We start from the raw sequence: 27,066 nt of genomic DNA, 5'->3' as shown, positions 1-27,066 counted from the left end.
AATACCAAATATCGTTGAAAATTAGCGTTAATTCGAACCGTTCGTAATTTCGCTCGATGCGAATCGAAGATCGAGTGACATTAATTAAAGACCACCGTTTGAGGAAGAAGGGATGTTACCTAGGAATCGAAACGTTAATTTTCTGCACGTCGTGTATAAATGGCCCGGTGGAAAATTAGTATCGAACAATAGGTATTCTCAACAGTTCAATTTAACGGGGAGGGAAGTACGCGCGATCAATTCTCGATAGTATTCGAAGAATTAAACGAAGAACGAATCGAACGATTCGCGGAGCTTCCCTCCGTTCAATTTCGAAAGCAATTTACAAGGTTACTTGGTTGTTTCCGTTCAGACGTTAACGAGTGCCTCCTAAATAATGGGCACGGCCCGTGCCAAGGCACTTGTATCAATCTTGAAGGGAGCTACGAGTGTAGCTGCACCGACATTCCCGGTCACAAATTGGCGGCGGATAATCACACCTGCGAGGATATTGACGAATGTGCCGCGAACAACGGGGGATGTTCTCATGTATGCCTGAATACACCTGGGACCGTGTTCTGCCTCTGTCCTGATGGCTTCTATCTGAAAGACGACTGGAAAACGTGCCAAGGTAACAACAAGTGCCATTAGAGTTCATTATTTTTCACGTGGACCATTAACCGTTTTCATCACAATCGTTTCAATAATAATTATTATTTTGATTTGATATTTTAATAATAACTTCACGATAAGAATGATTATTTTTATGCAAATGTTTTCAATCGTAAGCAATAGTTGTACGCGATCGAAGTTTTGCTTTCGTTGCTCACAATCATTAGTTATTAAATCAATAATTTAATCATTACTTATTTAATTAAAGACATAATCAGAAATAAAAACGCTTCGATAATTAGAGCGTTGAATTCTCAACTTAAAAAATTGTTTCTCTTTCAGCCGGAATACTAATGATTTTCCTGACGATTATAGTAAATATTCAATGAATTTTTCGTTTCCCGTTATTCATAATTATTACTGATTGCGGAAATTTGTTCGAATCCGTAATAACTAACTGTAAATTTTTAACTGTATTTACGAGTACATCAAGCGGTAAACAGCAGAAATATTTAAACAATTTGAAGATATTGTATTGCCGTGAACTCGTTAAAGTTATTATAAAAAGAAATGAATGTCAATGTAGTTCCGAGGCCTCGGTATTTGCATATGGCATATGGAATTTAAATAATTATCGAAAGAATATCTACCACAATGATGATAAGTGAAAATTAATTGTTGAAAAGCCCGCTTTTTCGTTGCGCGACGTTTTAATAAACGCTTTTGAAATTGTTCCACGGGAAACAGCGGAAACGTAGAACGCATCGTAAAATGCAGTTTTTAGACAGGATGAAAATATTCCGAAACATAATTCTACTTTTATCGTTAGTGGGTGCGTGTAACTTCTTTATCTGTTATCTTTCGCCCGTAATTGCATACGTAATTAAGAGGAAACGTTGCAGCTCTTGAAGCAATCAAGCCCACGAGAAACTTATTTCTGCGGCTACGATACCTCCTCGAGTTTCGGAACGAAATTATAAAAATTCCTTTTTCCCCCGATATCATCTTCGCAAGTATCATCCTTCGCTTGTTATTTATCAGCGAATCAAGCGAACGATTTTATTGCCAACGATAAATACAGATTTTCAGTGGTTCATAAAATTTGTCTATACTCCGCGTTGCCGCCAGAAAAATGTTGAAAACGGAGCCGGTTATCTTGATACGCGTAAAAACGTCTTTTCGTTTCTGCGCGCATATCAAGTTACTTTTTCCGTACCGAGTGCTGGGAATGTTCGCTGGAGCGTTTCCAACCGAGCAGAAATGTTAAAAGCCCGTTTCATTCTTTGAACTTGAGTTACAGAAATTAAAAGCAATAGTTTTCTCCGGTTTTTCGCATCCCGGACGCGTATTCAGCATCGGATTATTAATCTGGGTCGGTATCGCATTTTCCAAAGCATTTGTTTCTTCACGATCGTTATTTCACGATGTCTTTGTAATTTCATGCTTGCTACAATTCTTTCGCTTCGGCAGACATAAAGGTGAGATCGTGTTCACGATTATATTTTACATTGAATATTGCGAGGCGTTTTAGCGAGACAAGTTTACGGTAACGATAAACAATATGGAATCGTTAATGAATTAAAAAATGGCGTTAAAAATTCTATCTGCATTTATGACAACATTTGAAATAGAAATGCAACAATATGGAGCGAGTTATTTCGCACAAAATTTCCAGATTTTCCAGTAACATCGATATGATAACCATATTAATAAAAATGATATTGTTTAAATAATTAATAATTAGATTTAATATCGCGTGCCTCGCCGTATGCGTTTTAACACAAAAATGGAACGAACCAACCAATATATCGGCCACTGTATCCCGCTGGAAAATTGAATTTGCAACGTTACACAGAACTTCCATCGAATTAAATGCGATTAATTCTCGAATATCGAAAATGAAATAATCGTTCGCCGCCACGATTCGAAATGAAACGAAACAGTTGCTGCGAAAAGTGTTCGCATTTCTGAACACCATTAACTGGTCCCGCCAATCTGTTTTCTCGCTAGACGTGAACGAGTGCGAAAACGCGTCGAAGGTTTGCACGAACAACACCGAGTGCGAAAATACCGTCGGCTCGTATAAATGCGTCAGCAAGCCGCAGAAGTTGACGAAAGTCCTCCAAGACGAAGACTATGATGCCGAAGACGACGACGAAGACGACGACGACGACGACGACGAGGACGATTATGACGAGGAAGGCATCACTGAAATTCCAGAGTTCGGGAAATGCGAGGAGGGCCACAAGAAGGATCAAAATGGCGACTGCATTGGTATGAAAATCCTGCATAGCTTGCAATACGATTGACAGATAATCTTTACATAAGGCAATGCATAATATCTGTTACAATAATTTCAATTTTCTATGACCCGAATTTTTTACATGGCTGTTCCCCAAAATCTAAATTATCGAGTATAATTTTTTTATTTTCTAGAGCCCTCTTTTCTAATTATTATGTAAAAGTTATTTTGCGTTTCATTGTCCATGCTAAATTGTCTGTCATTTGTAGTCAACTGGGAGAAAATGTAACGTTTATTTAAAGAACGATCATTCGATCGTTTTCGTTAGAAATAGGTATATACAAAATGTCGGTAGATTTAGTATTAAATTCTGCCACTTACTATTATGCGATTTTTGTCGTACTATATATACACAGTGGCGGCTATATACTTCAAACAACCCCAGAAACACCCCATTTCCGGATTACGAGACATTTTTGGGACACCCTGTATATTTGAGAACACTTGAAAAATCATATATCTTTTTTAAAACTGGACTAAATATCTCGAGCTCTTTTTGTAGATGATAAAGGGACTAGTTTACTAGACAATGACTATAATACTTTTTTAAAATTTGTCACCATGCACATAAGTCGTCGACATCCAAAAAGCATTTTTTAAATTTTCGTTATGAGACTAAAAAGTTAAGGAACATGCGTTTTTTAATATTTCCTTGCCATTCCAAGTAATATCAAAGTTCAAAAAATGCATTTTTGTCATTGTCAAGCAGACTAATTTATCATCTAAAAAAGATTCAAGTCATCTAGACCAGTTTTAAAAAAAGTTATACCGTTTTCCAAGCGTTCTTAATTATACGATCGCGCCTGTACATTTTTACTACAATTTTCTATTTCTATCATCAATCACAATGTGAACAAAAATATCGAATTTCTACCCGAACGCCGCGACAGTAAGAACACCCCACGATACCTTATTTAAAAGCCTGAAATCCATGTTAACTGCCAAACGAGCCCCCCGGTAAACAAGAATCCTCATTAGTGCTCGCATCGAGCACTATCTTCGGGCGCGAATAAAATTGGTTAGGAGCTGGTAAAACGGTAAACTCCCGCAGCGTGTTATCTTTTCATCGCGGCTTGTTTCCGTTAACACGGTTGCAGATATCGACGAGTGCGTGGAGGGTGACGAAGGGGAACCCCATGGCTGCCAGCAGGAGTGCATAAACGAGCCCGGCGGTTATTATTGCGCGTGTCGTCCCGGATTCGAGCTGCAAGAGGACGGGGTAACCTGCGAGGACGTTGATGAGTGTAAGAAAACCCCGTCGCCGTGCTCTCACGGCTGCAACAACACGGCGGGCTCGTATCGGTGCGACTGTCCTCGGGGATACAGCTTGAAAGGGGATAACATCGGCTGCGTTGAAACGGGGACATGCGAGACACTGATAACGCCTTGCTCTCACGGGTGTCAGGAGTCAAAGACGGGGCCGAGATGCATTTGTCCGCTGGGATATCAGCTGCAGGAGGACGGAGTCACCTGCTCGGACGTGGACGAGTGCGCTCTGGGCTTGTGCTCCCATTCCTGTGTCAATTTAGACGGGAGCTTCGAGTGCACTTGCCCGACCGGTCTCGAGGCCGGGGGCCACGACAAGCTCGACTGCGCTGATATCGACGAATGCGCCGGAGACGTTCACGGATGCGAGCACGAGTGCACGAACGTTCACGGCAGCTATTCCTGCGCTTGTCGCCTCGGATACGCGCTGAACGCCGACGGGAGAACCTGTTCCGACGTGGACGAGTGCTCGACCGACCGGCACAAGTGCTCTCACCTTTGCTACAACACTCCCGGCGGCTACAACTGTTCCTGTCCCGACGGCTACCAGCACTCGGGAGACGGTTACATCTGCAACGACCTGGACGAGTGTTCGACCGGCGAACACGGCTGTTCGCACGAGTGCGTCAACGAACAGGGACGCTACAGATGCGCCTGTCCCGCAGGGTTCGCTTTAGGAAACGACTCGAAAGCTTGCCAGGACGTCGACGAGTGTCTAGAAGGGACCCATCGATGCTCTCACGAGTGCCTCAACGAACAGGGAAGCTACGCGTGCACCTGTCCCGCAGGGTTCGCTCTGGGAAACGACTCGAAGGCTTGCCTGGACGTCAACGAGTGTCTGGAAGGAACTCACCGATGCTCCCACGAGTGCGTGAACCTGCCAGGCTCCTACGAATGCGCGTGTCCCGTAGGAACGTCCTTGCTGAACGACAAAAGATCCTGCAAACCGATCGATTACTGCAGCTTCGCCAACTGCTCCCACATTTGCGAGAGGATACACGACACCTTCAAATGCAACTGTCCCGACGGCTACGTCCTGCTGGACGACGGCAAGACTTGCCAGGACTTCGACGAGTGCGTCGAGGACGAGCACGATTGCTCGCACGAGTGCGTGAACACGGTTGGGAGCTACAAGTGCGTTTGTCCGGAGGGTTTGACGCTGCTGCAGGACGGTTTGACCTGCCACGACGCTCTGTGCGCCGCGGGACTCCGCCAGGACGAGGACGGCCAGTGCCAGGACATCGACGAGTGCTTGCTGGGGGACCACGAGTGCTCGCATATTTGCAACAACGAGTACGGCTCGTACCGTTGCTCCTGTCCTCCGGGATGGACGCTGACCGATGACCTGACCACGTGTACAATCGACCTTTGCTCGACCGCGAACTGTTCCCACCTGTGCGTGGTGAACGACTCCAGGCATCGGTGCGAATGTCCTACAGGGTACAGGCTGGGTCGCGACGGGTCGACTTGCGAGGACATCGACGAGTGCGAGGAGCCGAGCACGTGCCAGTTCTTCTGCAGGAACAGCGAAGGTTCGTACTCCTGCGACTGCCTGGAAGGATACCGGCTGGACAACGACAATCGCACTTGCGTGGACGTCGACGAGTGCGCAACGGAGACCCACGACTGTCCAAACGACTGCGTGAACACCGAAGGAGGCTACGACTGTTCTTGCCCCGCTGGACACCTGTTCTCGCAAGAGGATCGAGCTTGCGAGGACGTCGACGAGTGCCAGGACGCCGAGCACGAACACGACTGTTCTCACGAGTGCGTGAACGTCGTTGGAAGCTACAACTGCAGTTGTCCGACAGGCTGGAGTCTGCTCGAAGATTTAAGGAACTGTAGATCAATCGCCGAGCTGAATTGTTCGCACACCTACGAACAGGACGAAGACGAAATCCGGTGCGGGTGTCCCGAAGGCTTTCAGTTGGGCGACGATGAGAGGACCTGCGAGCAGGTGGACAGATGCACCGAGGGACTGCACACTTGCAGCCACGTCTGCGTGAACACCAACGGGTCCTACCACTGCGAATGCCTGCCGGGCTATCGACTGAAGGACGACCGGGAGACCTGCGAGGACGTCGACGAGTGTCTCAGCGACAACGGCGACTGCTCCGACATTTGCGCGAACACCGAGGGCAGCTTCCACTGCAAGTGTCCGGACGGCTACGAGTTAACCGAGGACAATAAGACGTGTCGAGACGTCGACGAATGCGAACAGGACCGCCACGGTTGTTCCCACGGTTGCGACAACTTCGAGGGCGGTTTCAGGTGTTCCTGCCCGGAGAACCTGGTCCTCGGCCGGGACAACAGGGTCTGCCTGGACGTTCGCTACTGCGACCAGCCGCACAACTGCAGCCACGTGTGCACGAACGTTCCCGGCGGTTACAAATGCGAGTGTCCCGCCGGCATGGCGTTAATCTCCGACGGTTGGACGTGCAAGGAAATTGATTTTTGCGCGACAGCGCACAATTGCTCCCACGAGTGTGTCAGCGGGCCGGAAGGCTTCAGGTGCGATTGTCCGACGGGATATGTCTTGTCTGCGGACGGTAGAACTTGCGAAGACAAGGACGAGTGCGAGGAGGCGGCCGATGAGGGCGGCGAAGGGGACGGAACAGCGAACAACGGTTGCTCCCATTCTTGTGTAAACACGGCCGGCAGCTTCCACTGCGAGTGTCCGCTCGGCTATCGGCTGACCGCCGATCGGAAGACCTGCGAAGACGTGAACGAGTGCATCGAGGACAACGGCGGGTGCTCGCACCTCTGCGCGAACATCGAGGGCGGCGTCGAGTGCGCCTGTCCCGATAATTACAAGCTGCTGGAGGACGACGGGAAGACCTGCGTGGAGATCGACGAGTGTCTGATCGACAACGGCGGATGCTCCCATTTGTGCCATTACGAGAACGGCACCGTGGCCTGCTTCTGCCCGCCGGGCATGCTGCTCGCCGAGGACAACGCCACTTGCCTCGACGAGAACAAGTGCTACCTGGAGAACGGCGGATGCTCCCATTTCTGTAGCTACAGCGCCGGCAAGGTGTCTTGCACCTGTCCGCAGGAGATGACCCTGGCCGAGAACGGCACCACCTGTCTAGAGAGGAACGACTGCCTCGTGGACAACGGCGGCTGCTCGCACGACTGCAATTACGAGCACGGCGCGACGTTCTGCTCCTGTCCGACAGGCATGACCCTGTCCGACGACAAGCAGCTATGCGTCTACGAGAACAAGTGCCTGGTGCACAACGGCGGCTGCTCGGACATCTGCGCCTTCAGCGACGGGTCCATCAGATGCGAGTGTCCCTCGGGATTCCAGCTGTCCAGCCAAGACAACGCCACCTGCGTGGACGTCGACGAGTGCGCTGTCGGCAGGGACAACTGCACGCACAAGTGCCTGAACGTGCCCGGCGGGTTCGAGTGCGCCTGCAACGCCGGCTTCGCGGCGAACCCGCTGGAGCCAGCGTTCTGCGACGATGTGAACGAGTGCGAGGACGAGACCGGCGGGTGCTCGCACACCTGCCAGAACCTGGTGGGCTCGTTCCGGTGCACTTGCCCGGCCGGCTACGACCTCGCGAACAATAACAAGACGTGCACGCTGGTGGACGCCTGCAAACAGAACAACGGAAACTGCTCGCATCATTGCCACTTCGACGAGACCACCAAGAGCAACCGGTGCTCCTGCCCGCTGGGCTTCCAGCTCGGCGAGGATCAGAGGACCTGCGAGGACGTGAACGAGTGCGAGGAGTTCGAGAACGACGTGGACCTCGGCTGCTCGCACATCTGCAAGAACACGAACGGCTCCTATTACTGCGAGTGCCCGTCCGGCTACATCCTGCTGCCGGACGACAGGAAGAGCTGCATCGACCTGAACGAGTGCCTGACCACCCAGCACAACTGCAGCCACGACTGCCTGAACCTCCTCGGCAGTTACGTGTGCACCTGCTACGAGGGACACTACCTGCACTCCGACAAGTCCACTTGTCTCGACATCGACGAGTGCCTCGAGAGGAACGGCGACTGCTCCGACCGCTGCACCAACACCATCGGCGGCCATTTCTGCTCCTGTCCGCCGGGATACGAGCTGGCCGAGGACGAGAAGACCTGCGTCGACGTGGACGAGTGCGAGACGGGCGCCGCGAAGTGCCTTCATCGATGCGACAACACTCCGGGCTCCTTCGTCTGCCTGTGTCCGGCCGGCCACGTGCTGGCGAACGACTCGACGAGCTGCGTCGACGTCGACGAGTGCAAGCTGGACAACGGCGGATGCTCGCACGTCTGCGTCAACGTCGACGGAGACGTCGGCTGCAGCTGTCCCGCGGGGCTGCGATTAGACGAGTCCGGGAAAAACTGCGAGGACGTCGACGAATGCCTCGCGGAGAACGGGGGATGCTCGGACACCTGCGTCAACACCGACGGCAGCTTCGTCTGTCGGTGCGCGGCCGGGTTCCGCTTGGAAATGGACGATAAGACTTGCAGAGATGTCGACGAGTGCGAGATGGAGAACGGAGGATGCTCCGACGTCTGCGTTAATCTCGACGGTAGCTATCGCTGCGAGTGCCCCAATGGGTACCGGCTGGAGGAGGACCGGAAGTCCTGTGCGGACGTCGACGAGTGCGAAGAGGACAATGGCGGATGCTCGCACGTTTGTATCAACGAGCAAGGCTCCTTTCGGTGCGACTGTCCTGTTGCCTATCGGTTGGTGAACGAATCCTGCCGGCCCGTGGATCCGTGCGCCGATAATAACGGCGGCTGCCAGCAGATTTGCAAGGTGGAACAGAACTTGACCGTATGCGCCTGCAGAGAAGGGTTCCAGTACGACGAAGCCGATCCCAGCAAGTGCAAAGACGTCGACGAATGCAGCGGGCAACATGGCTGCGCGCAAGAGTGCGTGAACACTGTCGGGTCCTTCGAGTGCAGGTGCAGGGACGGCTTCGAGATGCTGGATTCGGCGTGCATGGGTGAGTGCTTCTGCTTATTGCGTTTTATTTATTCATCATTTTTTGATGACATCGTTTAATCATTTTAGCGCCGAACAACGATATTTCTCGGGGAAATATTGTTTTCTTAATATTTTTAGCACGTAACACTTTTATTTCTTATTACTTCTTCATCTCTGAGTTTTCTAATTATCAGGTCTTTTTTACAAAATCTGTGTAACTTCTCGAATTTTTACAAAATTTTATCAAAATATTAGGGGGACCGGAAAGTTATGTCGTTTGTTTACATTAAATTCAAACAGATAAATATGCGCAGAAACGACATTACTTTCCGGTCCCCCTAACAGTTTCGTATATTTCGCTCACGTACACGCGATTCAGGTAACGCAGATTAATAATGTAAATTGTTAATAGTTCGCGGTTTCTATCCGGAAGCATCGGATTATGCTTAATTAACATTAGACTGCGGAACTTTATGCGATATGAAAGTTGCGTGTATCAGTTGCAAGAAACGGGAACAGCACTACGCATTTGTTCTTATTTCGAATAATCATATTCAATTGTAACTAATACAGTCGAATTGTTAATTTTTCCAATGACCTCGTTCCATTCGTTTTGTCATAAATGTATAAAATTCGCAATCTAGTAATTATTTGAAAATCTTCGATATAAAATCAAAAACACGAGAATTATAAATAATTCGTAGAAATATTATTATCTCTGTAACAACGCGTGTTGTATATTTAACCGCGATGAATGAATATTACGGGGTTAGCGTATATGAAACTGTTCATCGCAGATAGCATAGGAGTGATTTTAAAACGAAGATAAGACAACAATGGTTAACTCTGGATCGCAAGAATAATAATACGGCGGCGGAGTTAATCTGCACGAAGTATAGATACCGCACGAAAATTTGAGGACAATCCAATTAACGTTAGTGAACCGTAAGGATGCGATTCTATTATGCGATATTGCTAGATCTCACTTCGCAGAACTGATTGCACGAAAACTAGACGATCCAAGATAATCCCGTGGAATCGTCTCTACTCAACGATCTTAATTGAACAGATTTTTGTTTGATCAGACGGCTGGATAAGTTTTTAAAGCGATAAACAACGCGGTCTCATTGGGGATTTGTGTCTCACAGGGCTTTTTTAACCCTTCGCACTCGAAGACATTTTAATATCAATTTATACGATTTTGTGCATTTTATGTACATGAAATTGAGTCTTATAATGTAAACATTATTTTGGAACGTGATACAAAAATTGTTAATGATGCCTCGAAATCATTCAGAGTGCAAAGGATTAAAAAGAAAAGGGTTAAAACTATAAAATAGTGTAAATTCTATTATAATGCTTTAATATTATATCTACGAAACATACGAAGTCAGAACGAAGGAAGAGATAGATAATTACACTGCAAATTTTTGTGCAAGATAAAAATTGTCAGCGTTAACTAAATAGAAATTAAATGGAACTTTATTTTTCTCTTTAATGATTTTAATAGGTTGACAATAATGCAACGGTACTTTCAACTACTTTAAATCTCTGTACTGTTTCATACAACACTTACTCATTTTTGTCATAAATGCATAAAATCCGCAAATATATCTTCATATTTCCAATATGTCTTCTATTAAAAAACAAACACCGAAGATCACCGAATGGAAGATCGAGAATATGCAATGGATATGTGTACAAGTTGCGCGTATGCTTTCAGATATTAATGAATGCGCGAGTAATCCATGCCAGGAGACTAAGTGCATCAACACTTATGGCAGCTATCGATGCGATTGCGAGGACGGATATCGATTGGACGGGGATAATTGTGTAGGTTCGTGAAAAAAAATCATTTGCCCTAAAGTCCGATTAATTTGCATTACTCTTATATGGTTCGCGGGAACTCGCATTCTCTGGCTCGAAACGGAATGAGTTTTTCTGAAACGGAAGCACGGAATGCTACGAACTTATTTAGATCTTTTCGATTGAATTTTTGTCAGAATATTTTGCTCTTAATTTAGTTTCTTAGATCCAGAATAAGCCTTAGAATAATAAGAATTATAAGTATAGTATAAGTATAGAGGCTGAGATGGATTAGCAATTTATCAGGAAAATGAAAATTCTATAAAATCGGGTACTCCGACAATTTTCACGTATTCGAGTGTTATTACGAACGGAGAAAGTTCGACGACACCTAATCGCTTGTCGGTAAACGTATGCAAAATTGGTCCGGCAGAAAACGGGCGCATCGCCGTTCAGGATTCCGTGTCCGCGCACTTGTGCGGTAGGATTTAAATTCAATGTCGGTGATTGCATAGGCAAGTATATTGAAGCGTATAACACATGTTCATATATTGACACGTTTATGAGCATCGTCGAACTCGAGGCATACTTGCCCAACGTGACTTCGACGAGATGCAGAGGATACCGGCACGTCCTATAGTGTATTTCACGGTTTAATAACGAAATTTTGGCGCTATTATTTTTAAATAAATTGCAAGTATTATGGCTGATGCGTCGCACATCCAAGGTTGCCAACGATGACCTTGATTTCAGAAATTTAATTCTATCTTTTCCGAAGGTCATAGTATATTAGATGGTTGAATTTGTTTCCTCTCATTGGCGATAAACACAAATCGAAATAAATAAATAAAATGAAACAAACTTCGCTATTCCGGAAGTCCTAATACAGCGTGTCATTTTACAAAGTCAAGGTAACCTTGTTTCTTTATCGATTATTACTTATATTTTTTTGTAATTTTATATATTTCAATGCGTAGTCGACTAATTAACATTCTGATAAGCTAATTAACATACTGATTAACATTCGTTGGAAAATTTTTTTGTCAGACTGTCTCAAGAGCCTGAGAAATTAACTGGAATGTCTGATCATCGCATGCCGATTCTACTTATCGTCCTGTTATAAGCCACGTTAAATTACAAAATGTTGATCTTCTTTCTGGACTTATTTTTTGATTATTTTAGCTGAACTAAATTTTGTCTTACGTTGAATCATACATGTGTCGGATACACACGGCGACGTCACACGATTAAGACGTTTAAAATAAACAATAGGAAAACGTTAATTGACTTTTACAAATGGAATAATCTCTTCTGTGCAATTAGATATAAACGAATGCGAATGGAACAATGGTAGATGCGAGCAGGTTTGCATCAACACAATGGGATCTTACATTTGTGCCTGTCGCAGCGGCTTCGTACTGGATCAAAGGTAAGGAAACTAATTAAATTGACGCTGAACCAGAGCATATGGTTTCGAGGAAACTTCATTTCAATACGGCATTTGATAATATTCCAGGTGCAACAATATATAATAGGCGAGTCACGTTACTTGCACGCTTGAAATAACTTTTAAATTAGGAAACGCGTAATTATCGTACTCGGCAATTTGTCATAAAACGCGTAATTTGAAAGTTATTCAATTCAAACAATTTATCCGATTCATTCGGATAACAATTCATTTCAATGAGAAGCTATTTGTTATTCTCGAAGAAGAATTTATTTGTACAGGAATTAATTCGGAAAATAATCGATTTGCAAGAAATTGTTACAATTTAAAGCGTTTTATTTGTCACAGTTTATCGATTAATCGCTTTCGTGCCAATTTTTACAATTAATACCTCTGTTCAACTGCTGTAAATCGATTGTTGACATAATACATTTTTTTAGATAAATATTTGTTGGAAACAATTCGAATAATGCCCAACTCTGACGTAGACACAGATTTATAGATCGTCAAGAGTGACACGCATTAGCTCGACAATGGCAGACAATGATATTCCAAAACCGGCCCGGAAGTTTAACAATAATTACTTGTTCCCGGGTGCAAACTTCTAGGGGGAATTCTTCGCGTTGCTGTAATCCGCGTCTACGGAAAATATTCAGGAAACCGCGATCTCCATGAATTTCAAGCACATGAATTTCGCCGGGCGCAGTTTCGCGGTCGCTTGCGATTCAGGCGCGAATCAAACGAGCTGTAAATAAAAGCTTCGAAGACATCGACGCGGAAAGTTCCCCCGAACAAATTCGTGGCCTTTGTTCCGCAGAAACAGAACCCGGTGCCAGGATATAAACGAGTGCTTGAACCGTAACGGCGACTGCAACGGTGAATGCGTTAACACCGCCGGAAGTTACTACTGTACGTGCAGCGGGGACTTGGTGTTGGCTTCCGACGAGAAAACTTGCGTTTCACCGGAATTGAGATGTCGGGCCATGGAACCGCCGCTCCACGCTGAAGTGCGTAACAAATTTATTACACGAAACATACTTGAACACACGTGTACCGAGCACCCCGACCACGTCGAATCCACTCGGCCACGAATTTTAATCGCGACGCGGTCGCGGCGATTATTAACACCGGGTTTTGCGAATGTTTCTCGCACACGCCTATCTCTATGGCGTTTCTATGGCTATTCTTCGCTGCAGCCCGGTCGCAACAAAGTCCCTCCGTTCGCGCAATTTACCGTAATTTCTTTGTGCAATTAATGCGCGCTGCTGGCGCGGCTTAAAATACTCGAAAAGAAAGAATTCGTTTCGGAACGAAGGATAGTCGAATGGAATACAAAATTTCAATGAGAAATTTCGCTCACCGAGTTACCGTAAATTCTGCAAATAGCGATGGCAAAACTTGCTTGACACTTTTATGCGAATGAGTCAATTTTGATATTTTAACGAATACGCGTCTTAGCGAATTCAAAGTTTCGATCGATAATTTTTGCAAATACGTAGAAGCAACGATCCATCCGCTGTCATCGTTTCGATGATAGTACAATGAGGTGGAACGTTATTATATCGATCGAAATATCTGGTTCGCTCGGCGCTTCCATTTTAATCGGGTCTTATCGAAGCGTTGGTCGCGCGGATATAATTTCATTCATGGAGTTTCGTGCAGTGTCCGGCTCCTTTTAATGGACGAGAAGGGCTCGGGAAGTTTTCGGTCTCGGGGTTGCATTGTATTTCTGAAACTCATCTTATTCCAGATCAGATGTCCCGGCCATTCTTCTGGGGCAATGGATTATCCTGTTGGAGCCAGATGTCATATACGATGCCGAAGGGGATTCAGGTTGGAAGGACCTCACACGAGATATTGCATGGCTGGCAACCGATGGAACGGCAAGGAAACCACTTGCGTTCAAGAATCGATCGCGATCGATTCTCGTTACCATTCCGGTAAGCTCGTCGCTTAATCTCTTTATTGCGTGGATCTGCCGAGACTGTGTTAAATCAATTTTCAAGGGTATCTTCCAAAAATGGAGCCCCCCGTTCGAATCAGAAATGGTTTCAGTCAAAAATGGCCATTTCTGAATAACGAAGGATCAATTAACAGTTCTGTTAAATGCAATAATATTGAAAATTGTTGCAGCTCTTTTATGCAAGCCCCTTTCAAGCTTCACCTTAAAATAATGATATAAGAAATTAAATTACACATGATTTAATAATATACAATCAATCTAGCATGAAATATAAGTACAAAAACGCAAAGGGTTAATCGAATTCTAGAAAAATCATCCATCAACTTTTACTAGAAAATAAGAATAATTTACTTATTTTATTTTTTATTACAATATAATTTATATAGTAATTATTTATTTATTATATGGGTAAAGACCCGCTGTCACAGAAAAGGAAATATAAAGGAAGAGTTAAAATGGAAAATTTAGAGTACCTAAATAACGTCAGATCAGAGTATATAAATAAGTCAGATGTGACTTATTTTCCTGCGAACGCTGGTCCCGATTCGAATTTCCCAACCGAGGACGAAACGTGCCGAAAATAGAGCGGTCAACGTGGAGATCGGTTTCTGCAGCCGATCGTGAAAAAAGATCGGGCGCCGGAGGCTATTATTTACCGACGAAAATCCTCCGGCGTATTTAATTAGTCAGGCGGCCGCTCTAAACAGCTTTTAATAATAGGAAGTTCCGGCGCGGAGGCCGGTCGCTAACGACGCCGTACGTTAACGCCATGCCTTAACGAGCTTGCAGGGGATACGTTCTCCTTTTTTACATTTCATTTCTCGGTCTCCCTCCCACTGTCTTCAGCCGTTCGACCTTTTTACCACCGACAACCTATTTTTCTTCCCCACAATGCTCGCCGGTTGCTTTAACACAAGAAAAAGAATTTTTGCTCTCAATCGCGCTCTTTACTTGCCCTTTATCGGCCGCCTAGTTAAATTGCAGATGAAAATCGCTGACGCGGTGTCATTCGAAGAGCAAACCTTGGAAACTATTCGAGAAATTACGTCCATTACGAACGAAAACGGTGATATTAGGCCTGTTAAACGGGCCTTTTGAATTGCGCTGTAATTTAACTGCGAACTTTTTCAGATGTAAGTTTTTCAGTGTGAACTTTTATAAACGTAAGTTATTCGGTAAACTTTCAACTGAATGTATTTCTATCTCTGTTTCGAGGGAACATTTACGTCAACACTTTAATCCTGTCGCAAAAGTTAGCAAATTGTAAAAGCATATTTGAACTGTTGTGTTCTTGTATTTCACTTATAGAAATGCCAAAGGAATTTCTTAACGGATCTTTTCACGTAAAATGAAAAGAAGTTTATGCTATATTTTTCAATTTACTTAGCACTATTTAACGAACTGAATAAGAACAATTTTATTTGATAAATAACATCTATTTCCTCTGCCATATATGAAATAAAAAATGACGAAATAGCTAATTATTTTAAATTACTATTATTTGAAATGTCTCGATGTTATTACAATTATATATAATTATATTATATATATAATAATACTAGTACTAGTAGTATTATTACTAATACTAATTATTACTTACTAATACTAGTTTTTTTATTTTTTATTATTTCTTACTAATACTAATAGTATTATTATATATAATAATACCGTCATTTATTTTCAACTGGCAACATCGAAAACAACGATTCGAAATGATGATTTATGTCGATTTATTTCTCGCTTTCATATCGAATCATATTCGCCCGGTTCCGTAGCCTATCAAAACCCGGCGCGCCTTTAATATCGACGAACAGCTGTACAACGTAGTAAACAATTAGATCTGAAGCAAGAAGGTGGTCGCGTACGATCGAAGAGGGCCGGCAGCCGCCGCGTGGAAGCGAAAGGGAACGCTGAAGTAATTGAGCCCTACAGCAATTTAGCGAGTAGTCGATAATTTGATTACAAGCACGGAGACAGTTCCGCGGAACGTGATAACATCAGGACGGTGTAAGGATACGGTGTCGTCACCGTTGCGTTGCGTTGCGTTATATCCTTCGTCCCGATATTAATTCTAGTACTGTAATTCCGCCGGACGTTTCAGGGAAAGCCGAATGTTTAATAATAGGCCTTGTTGCTCCAGACATGCCGCGGCCGTTCGTCAGGTGCCCACGGGACATGGACGTCGAGCTACCCGCGAGGCAAAACACCATACGCGTCTCATTCCCGCAGCCTAAATCCAACATGAACTGGTGGAGGTATTTATCCCAATACTTACTACTTATTTCGGTCATCGTGGTGATCTAGATATCGCGTCACTTCACTTTCGCTGCAATTCAACGTTTACAACAGACATTTTTGTATATCTTTGTATTTATTATTATTATTATTATTATTATTATTTATTAATTATTATTATTTATTAACCAGTTAGCTGTGTTTGACGAGTATACTCGTCATGGAGAAATGGCAATATTTTGTGTCATGACGAGTATACTCGTCGTGCGTAAGAAGTAGTGACCACTGGCTATTTAAATTGTAATTTTAAGGAAAACAAAAACATATTCTCAAGTTTCAAGATGTTCAGAATATTTTGAGGCCAATCCTGCACCAAGTTGTTTACATTGTTATAAAAATAAAATTAGAAAAGAATCACGGTATTGGTGTTCGACGTGCAAAGTGCAATTATATATTGTTCCTCGCTTTGCTAAATACCGCTCTCTCTACAGCAGCAATTTGAATTTTTAACTTTTATAAGTATTTGATTATCCCTGGGTTTTTCGTTTATTATGTATATGGTATATGTTAACGTCAAGTGAATAAGTAAATATTAGTAATAAAATTGTTAATTTTATCAAATTTAATCCAATATTTTAACAGCGATACTTACATTGTGTTTGACGAGTATGCTCGTCATCGCTTGATTCTCGCGACACATATAGGTGCGCGCTCTGAAATGGAGGCGTCACAGCTAACTGGTTAATTATTATTATTATTTATTTTATATATTTATTATACCTTTGTATTTGTACATCTTTGCGCAGTTATTTGGCATTATTGAGCTATTAGTTGTTATGAAGTAGAATTTCATTTATGCGATAAATCCTGTCGAAGACAAGTTGATTGACATGATCGGTTCATGTAACAAGAGCTCACCTGTCTCCTGCTCACAGACTATGATTTTTTTCGTTCATTTCTTTCACAACTATGTCGGTTAATACGTGTTTCGTTGCTAATAAATTCCTATGCGAAACAGATAATTTATATTAATTGATAGACCGCGGGTTTTATGCATTTATGACAGCAACGAATTTTGTGCATTTATGACGTCTTCGATTAATAGAATGAAAAGAACATCGATACATTACTTACGAGTCGCTAAAATTATTCAACAAAAATATTCAAAGTGACCCCCGTAGAAAAAAGACGTGGACAATTCTTATTTCGCACAAAGATCCGCATTTATTGAATGCCAACCTTTACTTTAATGTTGAAATGTTAATAACAGACAGGGAGAATCTTATTTCGATTTAACAGACGTGAGTGATATCGATACTTGATAGATTATGTTTCAAATCTTCGCAACGAATCTGGGACAATGGGTTCGCGATGGAATTCAGTTAACCCTTTCAGTGCTGAACGAAACTGGAAAGTATGATAGAAGAGATACTTACTTTTTATATTATTCTCATAGCTTTATGTTCGTATTATTCATATTATGCAGTATAAATTCATGGTAGATGAAATCCATAAATAGTGCAGAACGGTGAGTAATTAACGATACTCGATTAATTCGTTGGAGTTAACCAGGCACTGTTAAAATTGATTGCATATAAATGAAGTTCCTGTAGACGGATTTCTAGCAGAACAGTTCCGCTTTGTGACAGGTAGTAATCAAGTAATGAATCCAGAACCGGGAACTGGGAGAAGCGGCGCGATATTCGATTTTCTCAAATGAAAATGCATTTACCGTGTTAAATTGTATTAGCAAATATAGAGATATTTTCATCCGATTATAGACTATTCGGTTTGCAAATTATACGACAAACGTACAGATTGTGTTGTTTAATGCGCTCTTCTGGTACCGAATCGTTACAGAACGCGAGAACACCAGCAATATTTCATTTAGTTTATCAGAACTACAGTACAGTTTAGTTTATCGGATGTACAGTAATGTCTCTCTAATTGACGCTCAGATTGTACACAGAAAAGAACAATTTGGGAACAGGAGATGCGATTATTTGAGCCTCGCACCGCGTTTTTATAATTGTTGACAATCGGCAACTATATAAATGTGCCTCAAGACTCGAAAAATTGTGTCTCCTCTTCCCAAATTTCCCATTTTTCTGCACAATCTGAGCGTCAATTAGGGAGACATTATTGTACTACGTATACGAATCGAGACAGTACAGTAATGTCTCTCTAATTGACGCTCAGATTGTCCACAAAAATTTTGACAATTTTGGAAGAGGAGATACGATTGTTCGAGCCTTGTGGCTCGTTTTTTATGCTTATCGATTGTCAACAACTATAAAAACAAGCTGCAAGACTCGAAAAATCGTGTCTCCTCTTCCCAAATTTTCCATTTTTCTGCACAATCTGAGCGTCAATTAGGGAGACATTATTGTACTACGTATATGAATCGAGGCAGTATAGTAATGTCTCTCTAATTGACGCTCAGATTGTCCACAAAAATTTTGACAATTTTGAAAGAGGAGATACGATTGTTCGAGCCTTGTGACTCGTTTTTTATGCTTATCGATTGTCAACAACTATAAAAACAAGCTACAAGACTCGAAAAATCGTGTCTCCTCTTTCCAAATTTCCCATTTTTCTGCACAATCTGAGCGTCAATTAGGGAGACATTACTGTATTACGTATACGAATCGAGGCAGTATAGTAATGTCTCTCTAATTGACGCTCAGATTGTCCACAAAAATTTTGACAATTTTGGAAGAGGAGATACGATTGTTCGAGCCTTGTGACTCGTTTTTTATGCTTATCGATTGTCAACAACTATAAAAACAAGCTACAAGACTCGAAAAATCGTGTCTCCTCTTCCCAAATTTCCCATTTTTCTGCACAATCTGAGCGTCAATTAGGGAGACATTACTGTGTAATACCTTCTTTATCGTTACGTTCTTCATTCTCGTCCTGTTGCTTTCGCCGTTGTTACATTTTCCTTCTGACTTACGCGGCTTTGTTATTAACTCGTCGTTCCATTTGCTCTATTCCTCGAAACACTCTACACACCGCGGCCCCGCGAACTTCTTATCCCGTTTCAGATGAGACGTTTCTTATCTCTTTTATCCCAGCGGCGGCAGCAGCACTATCCATTTCTGTATTCGCCGCGTTCACAAACCGAAACCAACCAGACATTTCGATCCTCGCTCATCCAATAACCCTCATCCTTTATCTCGTTTCCCAATTTGTGCATTGTCACCTGCGTCTTTTTATCTCCGCCGCCGACTGCCGTGACCCTTTCAGACACCGCGTAACGTCATTTTTGTCGCCGGGTCCCGCAAATATCGTTACATATAACGTAAAAGGGCCGAACAGGGAAATACATTTGATTTCGACAGAATTTGTTTAACCGTCGACTCGCGAATCGATTCCATCTTCCTTTCGCCCCGAATCGAAAACGGTCGAGATCGAAATAAAGAAAATACGATCATTCGGAATCGATGGAAATTAAATATTGGATCGTTCCTTCCAATATTTGAATATTTCACAGATGATGCGCTCCTTTCATATCTTCCTCTTCCGTGTCAAATATAATCGTGCGTATCTGTTCCTAATCATCGAAATGCTGTCGGTTTTTATATTCGTTTCATTTTTAATCTTCGAGCATGTTTTGTGATTTCTAGATTTTCTAGTTCTTTTCCTTTCTCCGAACTTCTCGTCCCATAACATTCTGCTAAATCCACATTCGACAAGTCTGAAAATTTGAAAACTGTCGAAGAACTAAACAAATGACTGTTGAATAAACACAGATAAAAAGCAGTAAAAAGCTGAGAGAAAAAAATGAAAAGACAAAAAAATTGATAAAGAGAGCTCAGCCTTTTACTGCTTTTTATCCGTGTTTATTTAACAGTCATTTGTTTAGTTCTTCGACAGTTTTGAAATCTTCAGACTTGTCGAATGTGGATTTAGCAGAATGTTATGGGACGAGAAGTTCGGAGAAAGGAAAAGAACTAGAAAATCTAGAAATCACAAAACATGCTCGAAGATTAAAAACTGTTAAATAAACACGGATAAAAAGCAGTAAAAAGCTGAGCTCTCTTTATCAATTTTTTTGTCTTTTCATTTTTTTCTCTCAGCTTTTTACTGCTTTTTATCCGTGTTTATTCAACAGTCATTTGTTTAGTTCTTCGACAGTTTTGAAATCTTCAGACTTGTCGAATGTGGATTTAGCAGAATGTTATGGGACGAGAAGTTCGGAGAAAGGAAAAGAACTAGAAAATCTAGAAATCACAAAACATGCTCGAAGATTAAAAACTGTTAAATAAACACGGATAAAAAGCAGTAAAAAGCTGAGCTCTCTTTATCAATTTTTTTGTCTTTTCATTTTTTTCTCTCAGCTTTTTACTGCTTTTTGTCCGTGTTTATTCAACAGTCATTTCTTTAATTCTTCGACAATTTCCAAGTCTTCAGACTTGTCGAATGTGGATTTAGCAAAATTGTTACGATACAATAATTTCTTGAATAATCTCGTCAAGTTTCTCTGAAAATCACGAGAACATTCCCCGACCAACGCAACAGCATGATATTCTACGAAACGATCTCCAACGGTTAACCAAAACGTTGTTAGAATACACATTACCGTTGCATCAAAGTTTCGCAGCCGAATCGAATCCTGGAAACGTTAACAACGTCGAGCACAAAGTCCATCATCTTCTTTGCGAAGCAAACTTATTTATAGGGACGCGATAAGTTTTAATATAATCCGCGTTCTTATAAACCCATAAATTTGCCCGCAGAAATGTTTCTCAGTTTCCACGGAACACATCGCAATAACTTCGCATCATTAAATTCACCGTAACCATCGCGTCGTAAGGTAGAGTGAAGCCGGGGTGAGCAATTGCTGTGCCTTTGGCTTGCTTTCGGGCGTAATTAACTTTATATTTAACGAACTAGAGATAGGGAAGACCGGGGCTGGAAGTTCCGATTTTGAGAAAACATAAAAATTGGCTAAGAAACAACGCGGTTACTTTTTTCCTTTCTGACCTAATTATTGTTAAATTAATTCCACGTTAAGATTGTCGACTCAAATTTGATATATTGCAATAAATTTTTCATGGTAACTCGTTCTTTCTGCGGTCAACTCAAGCGGAACTTTTTACCCCGTCGTGGGGCAAATTGTTTACGCTTTGGGATAAGTTGTTGCTAAAAAATAAACGCTACTTTTTAATGAGATATTTCATTCTCTGATGAAATAAAACACAATTTTATCAATATAGTTTGTTTATTAACTTTGGATTAACAGAGATACATATATATTTTTGAAAGAAAAAAGGATATACTATCTTTGTGGAACAATTATTAATATAGTAAAATGAAAATAATATTCTCATATTATGATAATTTAGGAAATTTACTTAAATCTAATAGAAAGAGAAAACGAAATTCGTCGCACTAGAGTGTAGTGTACGATTCTTATAACCTTTGAACTGAACCAATTTTCAGCATTGTGTACTCTAGCAGTTTTTTTTAAAGAAACACGAGGAAGCACCGATTAGTGCAAAAAATATACAATCACATTAAAGAAAGTCGAAGTCACCTTCACTTCCTATTAAGATAATAATTTTCCTACCATATTCATCGCGTTGAATTCTTTTTAAACTACGAATTAATGTTAAACTCTATGTACGTTTATCAATATCTTTTGACAGGAAAATTAATGGTTTAAATGCTTCGGGTTTATCAATTTTGCCCACCACGATCGCATACTGCGCGGCGTCGGGGTTCTCGGGATAACGATTCCATCGCCTGCTTACGCCGAAATTGATTAAGCGAGTCGGAGCAAAACGCGCCGCGCGACGCTAATGCGACGAAATTAATTTCTTTTCGCGGTGCCCACTCCCGCAATATGTTCCCACAATGGAATGGTTTATCTTCCGTCGCGACCAGCACTGCCGGCAAGTCTGCCGCTGTGCACAATGAGAATTCCAAACGAGCTTAGGGGGTTCCTGCCGAGACCGTGTGCGCGTCTTTGCCCCGGTATTTGTGCACTCGAGTCTATTTGTTCGGCCCGCGCGTCGTTCACTCTACACCCTACACTCGACGATCTACACTGTACGCTTTCGGGCCTGCACCTGAAACAGAAATCATCTGCGTCATGACGCATTAGCGATGTCAATCGTCCGGGGATTCTAAAGATGCCGGAGCTTTACATGTTAATGGTTTATCGATCAGTCCCCCCGGATTCAATCTCGAAATCCGCCGAGTCGACTCGATCGAACACGCTCCAGGGTTATTTATTCGATAAATTTATTCGACGAATTGCTGTTTTAATTCGGCATTAAGGCATGCCTAAATAATGACGTTTAAAGTTTTAGCTTTCCAATAATAATCTGGTGGTTCCAATAATAACAACCTGGTTTTTGTCGATAGATACATCACTATTGCACTAAATACATTGACAATAGTATTGCGAATAATATTGTTTGCTATGAAATAGTAGAATATTTTTAAATCGCGTTTCTTTTTTAAACGTCTTAGTATCGAATTAGAACAGCGAAGTGTTAGTTTTATTGACGAATATAAAACAGCTGCTTTTAGTGCTCTGTAAATCTAGCGTCAATATAAAAAAGAATAAAGAAGAGTATAGAAGAGAAAAGTGCAAAAAAATAATTCTAGATCTTTGCACACACTGTAACTGAGCGACTGACATAATACACACACTCTCAAAATCACGCACACATTCGACAAAGTCAATGCTTTTGTAGATCGTATTTACTCGTTTGCATTGTTTAAATTAACATTTTTGCATACTATTATACTTTGTTTTATTCCGAGCAAGTACACAGTTATTCATAGTAAAGTGAATATATTAAAATTATATTGTGGAAATATTCTAAATAATTACTGCAGATTAATTACTTGTAATGAAACTTGTATTATGTTCTAAATATACGTATAAATTCATATAGAAATTTAAAAATCGATTGAAATTTTACAACTTGCTATTGAGATGAATTTGATTTGCTTGTTTCATAATTTCTACTTAGTATGTTTCCCTAATTAGTATATAATCAGTGTATTATCAATCACAAAACAGTAAAAGCATTTAGAGAATTTAAAAATATTATCGTATTACTTGCAACTGATTAAAATTATTAAGAGAAAATTATTAAGTTTCAGTTACGCCTGTATTTTGCATTTGACGCAGACAATTTTCATTTTGCATAAAAATCCGCAGACTAACTATTGCAAACGTAGTCTCCGTTGTGGAAGACAATTTATTTATTAAACTATAATGTACGATTTAGATCAGGATTTTACTTGGACTCGGTTCCATTGTACAAATCATAGTCGAAATACTAATTATTAATTTATATTAACACTATGCCGTCCGGTGGCATCACGCTGGTGCCATGCAAAAACTATCTGTTGTATGCCGGTGGTACCACTTTGGTGCCATCTTAAAAAACTGAAATAACATTTGAACTATATTTCTTGGGTGTTAAAAGGCAGCAAACTAACTATAGCATTGTGCTTATTTAACTAAGAATTAAGTACGAAAATTCTTGGATGACTTATCTTAATTTTAGGAATTTATATTACCGCCATCTCCGAATTTCTTTTTTAAATCTAAAATTTCCAAGCTATTATTATCAAACAACAATCATATCTAAGATCTGCGGACGGCATAGTGTTAATAATTCTGTGATTAATCTTTATACATCTACCGTTCTCAATATCGACAAAATGTCTAACAAAAAAACACACGCGGCCAACGATTCGTTTTCTGGTTTTGCACTGGAAATACATGCGGTGTAATTACAGCTCTCGGTTCCGCGGTCAACGTCGGGATATAGTGTACACAGTCCGAGGGTTAATCATTTCTGTTTTTGTGCGTAGGTACGTAGACGCCTCGCCGTCGTGGGGCAAACAATTGCAGGCGGATTTGCCGGCTGGCACCACGGTGGTCACCTTCACAGCCTGGTCGCCTGTGTCGAACTATACCAGCACGTGTCGGATCGTGATACGGGTGCGAGGTGAGTGATCAGAATTCGATCGTGATCTTGTGGATACCGGTTCGTCATTCTCCTTTACCGAATGCCGCATCGTTTTGATCGAGCCAGATTCATTTGTACTTTCGATTCGTGAACTATTTTATTCTTTTTTTTCTTTTGAGCAGTGTATTCTCCCTAATTGATACTCAGATGGTCGCTCAAAATGGACAATTTGGGAAGAAAAGATACGATTATATTGGGTTTGCAACTAAGTAATTGCCGATTTCAGTTATAGATGTTTCTCACTCCTATTTTTATGATACCCGTAAATGTTATATTATGAAATTATTATTATTATTATTATTATGTTATTTTTTATTATCCGTGAATGTTAGCAACTGGACAAATTGAATGCAGCGGTCAAGGAAAAGCGACCAGGATTGGTCAATCGTAAAGGTGTCATTTTCCATCAGGACAATGTTAGGCCGCACACGTGTTTGTCCACTCGGCAAAAATTGATGGATATTGATTGGGAATTGATGTTACACCCACCATATAGCCCTGATCTCGCGCCATCGGATCACCACTTATTTCGATCCCTGGACAACTCCCTTCGTGGTAAAACTTTTAACCCTTTGCACTAGAATGGCGACTCTGAGGCGCCACTAAAAATTGGTGTACCATTTTTCAAAATCATTCTAAGAGCATCGGACTCGTTTCTACTTGAAAAGAAACTATTAAAATTGCATTGTACTTGTCAACAGGCTCAATTTCATGTGCATAAGTCGCAATAAATTATATAAAAAAGAACTACTATAGATCAGAAATCATGTTTTGGATTTCGAATTCGAATAGCTTCGACCGCAAAGGCTTAATGATGATGACGCTGTAAAGTCTCACTTAACTCAGTTTTTTGCCGAAAAGGATCAGACTTTCTATGAGCGTGGAATTTTCAAGTTGTCAGAGAGATGGCAAAAAGTCATCGAACAAAATGGAAAATACATTACAGATTAAACTTCGTTCCAAGTAAAAAGAAATTTTTTATTTCATTGAACAAATCGGCAATTACTTAGTTGTCAACCCAATAGTTACCGATTGCCAACAACTATAAAAACGAGCCGCAACAAGGCGTGAATAATCGTATCTCCTCTTCCCAAATTCTTCATTTTTGTGCAAAATTTGAGCGTCGAACACAGAGAATTTACAGTACTTTTATACGCCGCGTCCTCTACGAGGTTATCAGCGGCGCCGATCAGGCGAATCCTAGTTACAGTTTGTCAATTAATTTCGTTTCTTCGACGAATCCCATGAATCGCGAGGAGGCCACCCTTCGTATGCGCCAGTTTGCAGTATCTGCGGTACTTCGTTACCCCCTCCACCACGAAAACCATCGAAATGTTCACATTCATCGTTAAATTACTTGTCGATGACCCAATTGGGTTTCTGTAATCTGAAAGGATCTAAAGAACAACCACCGTCAAAGAGAGATCTATCAGGTCTACCGGAAAGTTCTGTTCGATAGCGTCACTTCAAGTTTCAATCCATATGCACATGTTGATTCGAGACACATATGACAATCTCTGTTTATCATTGCATTTACACACATGTACTCTCCTAAATAAACTGAAACAAAGATGTCTCGTGTCATTATTAAGTGAGACGCGATCGTGAAAACATGACTACCGATGATAATGCGAGACCATATGCTGCTTTGGCGACTCGTCAGAAAATCGCAGAGCTAGGCTGGGAAATTCTGTCACATCCTCCATACTCCCCAGACCTAGCATCCTCCGATTAACACTTGTTTCTCCCTTTGCAAAACTTTTTACAGGAACAAAAATTCAAAACTGAAGCTGATGTCAACCAAGCACTAGTCGAGTTCTTCGCCTCTAAAAATAAATCATTTTTTAAAAATAGCATTTACAAGTTGCCACCACGCTGGCAAGAAGTCATAAGTAACGATGGAAAGTATATTCTACAATAAATATTATTAAATGTATGAAAATTGTGTTATATTTCAATTGAAAAACGGACAGAACTTTCCGGTAGACCTAATATTTGGACTCTGGAAATTCGGTCCCGTCAATTAAATCGCCTTAATTTTTGAACATCTTTCAGAAGGTTCGACGACACGGCTGTTAATACGTGCAATAATATTGTTCCCGAGGTTCGCACACGCTCGCACCCTCTGTTCACTTTCGAACCACGGGATTTTACTTATTCAGTGATTAGACGCTGGGCTTCGTATTCATTCTTCACGCGTTGCATTCATACTCGTGAATATTTAAACCGCGTGAATTTTTCATCCGCCGCATGCCCGTGGTTCGAAGTCAAAATAACGCACCTCGGGCTTTTTCACTTTCGAGATATCACGGATGAATGTTTGACGAAGCTTCTTTCGAATACCGACGTCACCGGCATAATCAGATTTCTTGTTATAGAAAGCAGCAGTCATAAATATAAATCTCTATAATCTCTGTTAATATAAATCATCTACGTCTCCTTCGGAATAAGTTGAAAACCGTCAAAATAACGACGATTCGATATTTTTATACCGTGAAACATTCGTGAAACTTCTCGTCG

At 41.8% G+C, this 27,066-nt stretch overlaps 1 protein-coding gene across 6 annotated transcripts in view; it reads left to right on the top strand.

The window, feature by feature from the left end:
• LOC117229483 (uncharacterized) overlaps positions 1 to 27,066 on the top strand; it is a 264,414-nt gene that overhangs the window by 167,932 nt on the left and 69,416 nt on the right. For all 6 annotated transcript variants that reach the window (XM_076520184.1, XM_076520179.1, XM_076520180.1 and 3 more), the window contains 9 exons: positions 353 to 610; positions 2,602 to 2,865; positions 3,991 to 9,111; positions 10,816 to 10,929; positions 12,222 to 12,327; positions 13,163 to 13,352; positions 14,096 to 14,285; positions 16,449 to 16,563; positions 24,389 to 24,525. In XM_076520184.1, the coding sequence (XP_076376299.1) occupies positions 353 to 610; positions 2,602 to 2,865; positions 3,991 to 9,111; positions 10,816 to 10,929; positions 12,222 to 12,327; positions 13,163 to 13,352; positions 14,096 to 14,285; positions 16,449 to 16,563; positions 24,389 to 24,525 (6,495 nt within the window). The remainder of the gene's footprint in view (positions 1 to 352; positions 611 to 2,601; positions 2,866 to 3,990; positions 9,112 to 10,815; positions 10,930 to 12,221; positions 12,328 to 13,162; positions 13,353 to 14,095; positions 14,286 to 16,448; positions 16,564 to 24,388; positions 24,526 to 27,066) is intronic.

The sequence above is a fragment of the Megalopta genalis genome, chromosome 3 (assembly GCF_051020955.1).
Source record: "Megalopta genalis isolate 19385.01 chromosome 3, iyMegGena1_principal, whole genome shotgun sequence".
Lineage (NCBI taxonomy): Eukaryota > Metazoa > Arthropoda > Insecta > Hymenoptera > Halictidae > Megalopta > Megalopta genalis.
The sequence above is the reverse complement of the archived record's forward strand: the minus strand, read 5'-3'. Positions and strand labels throughout refer to the sequence as shown.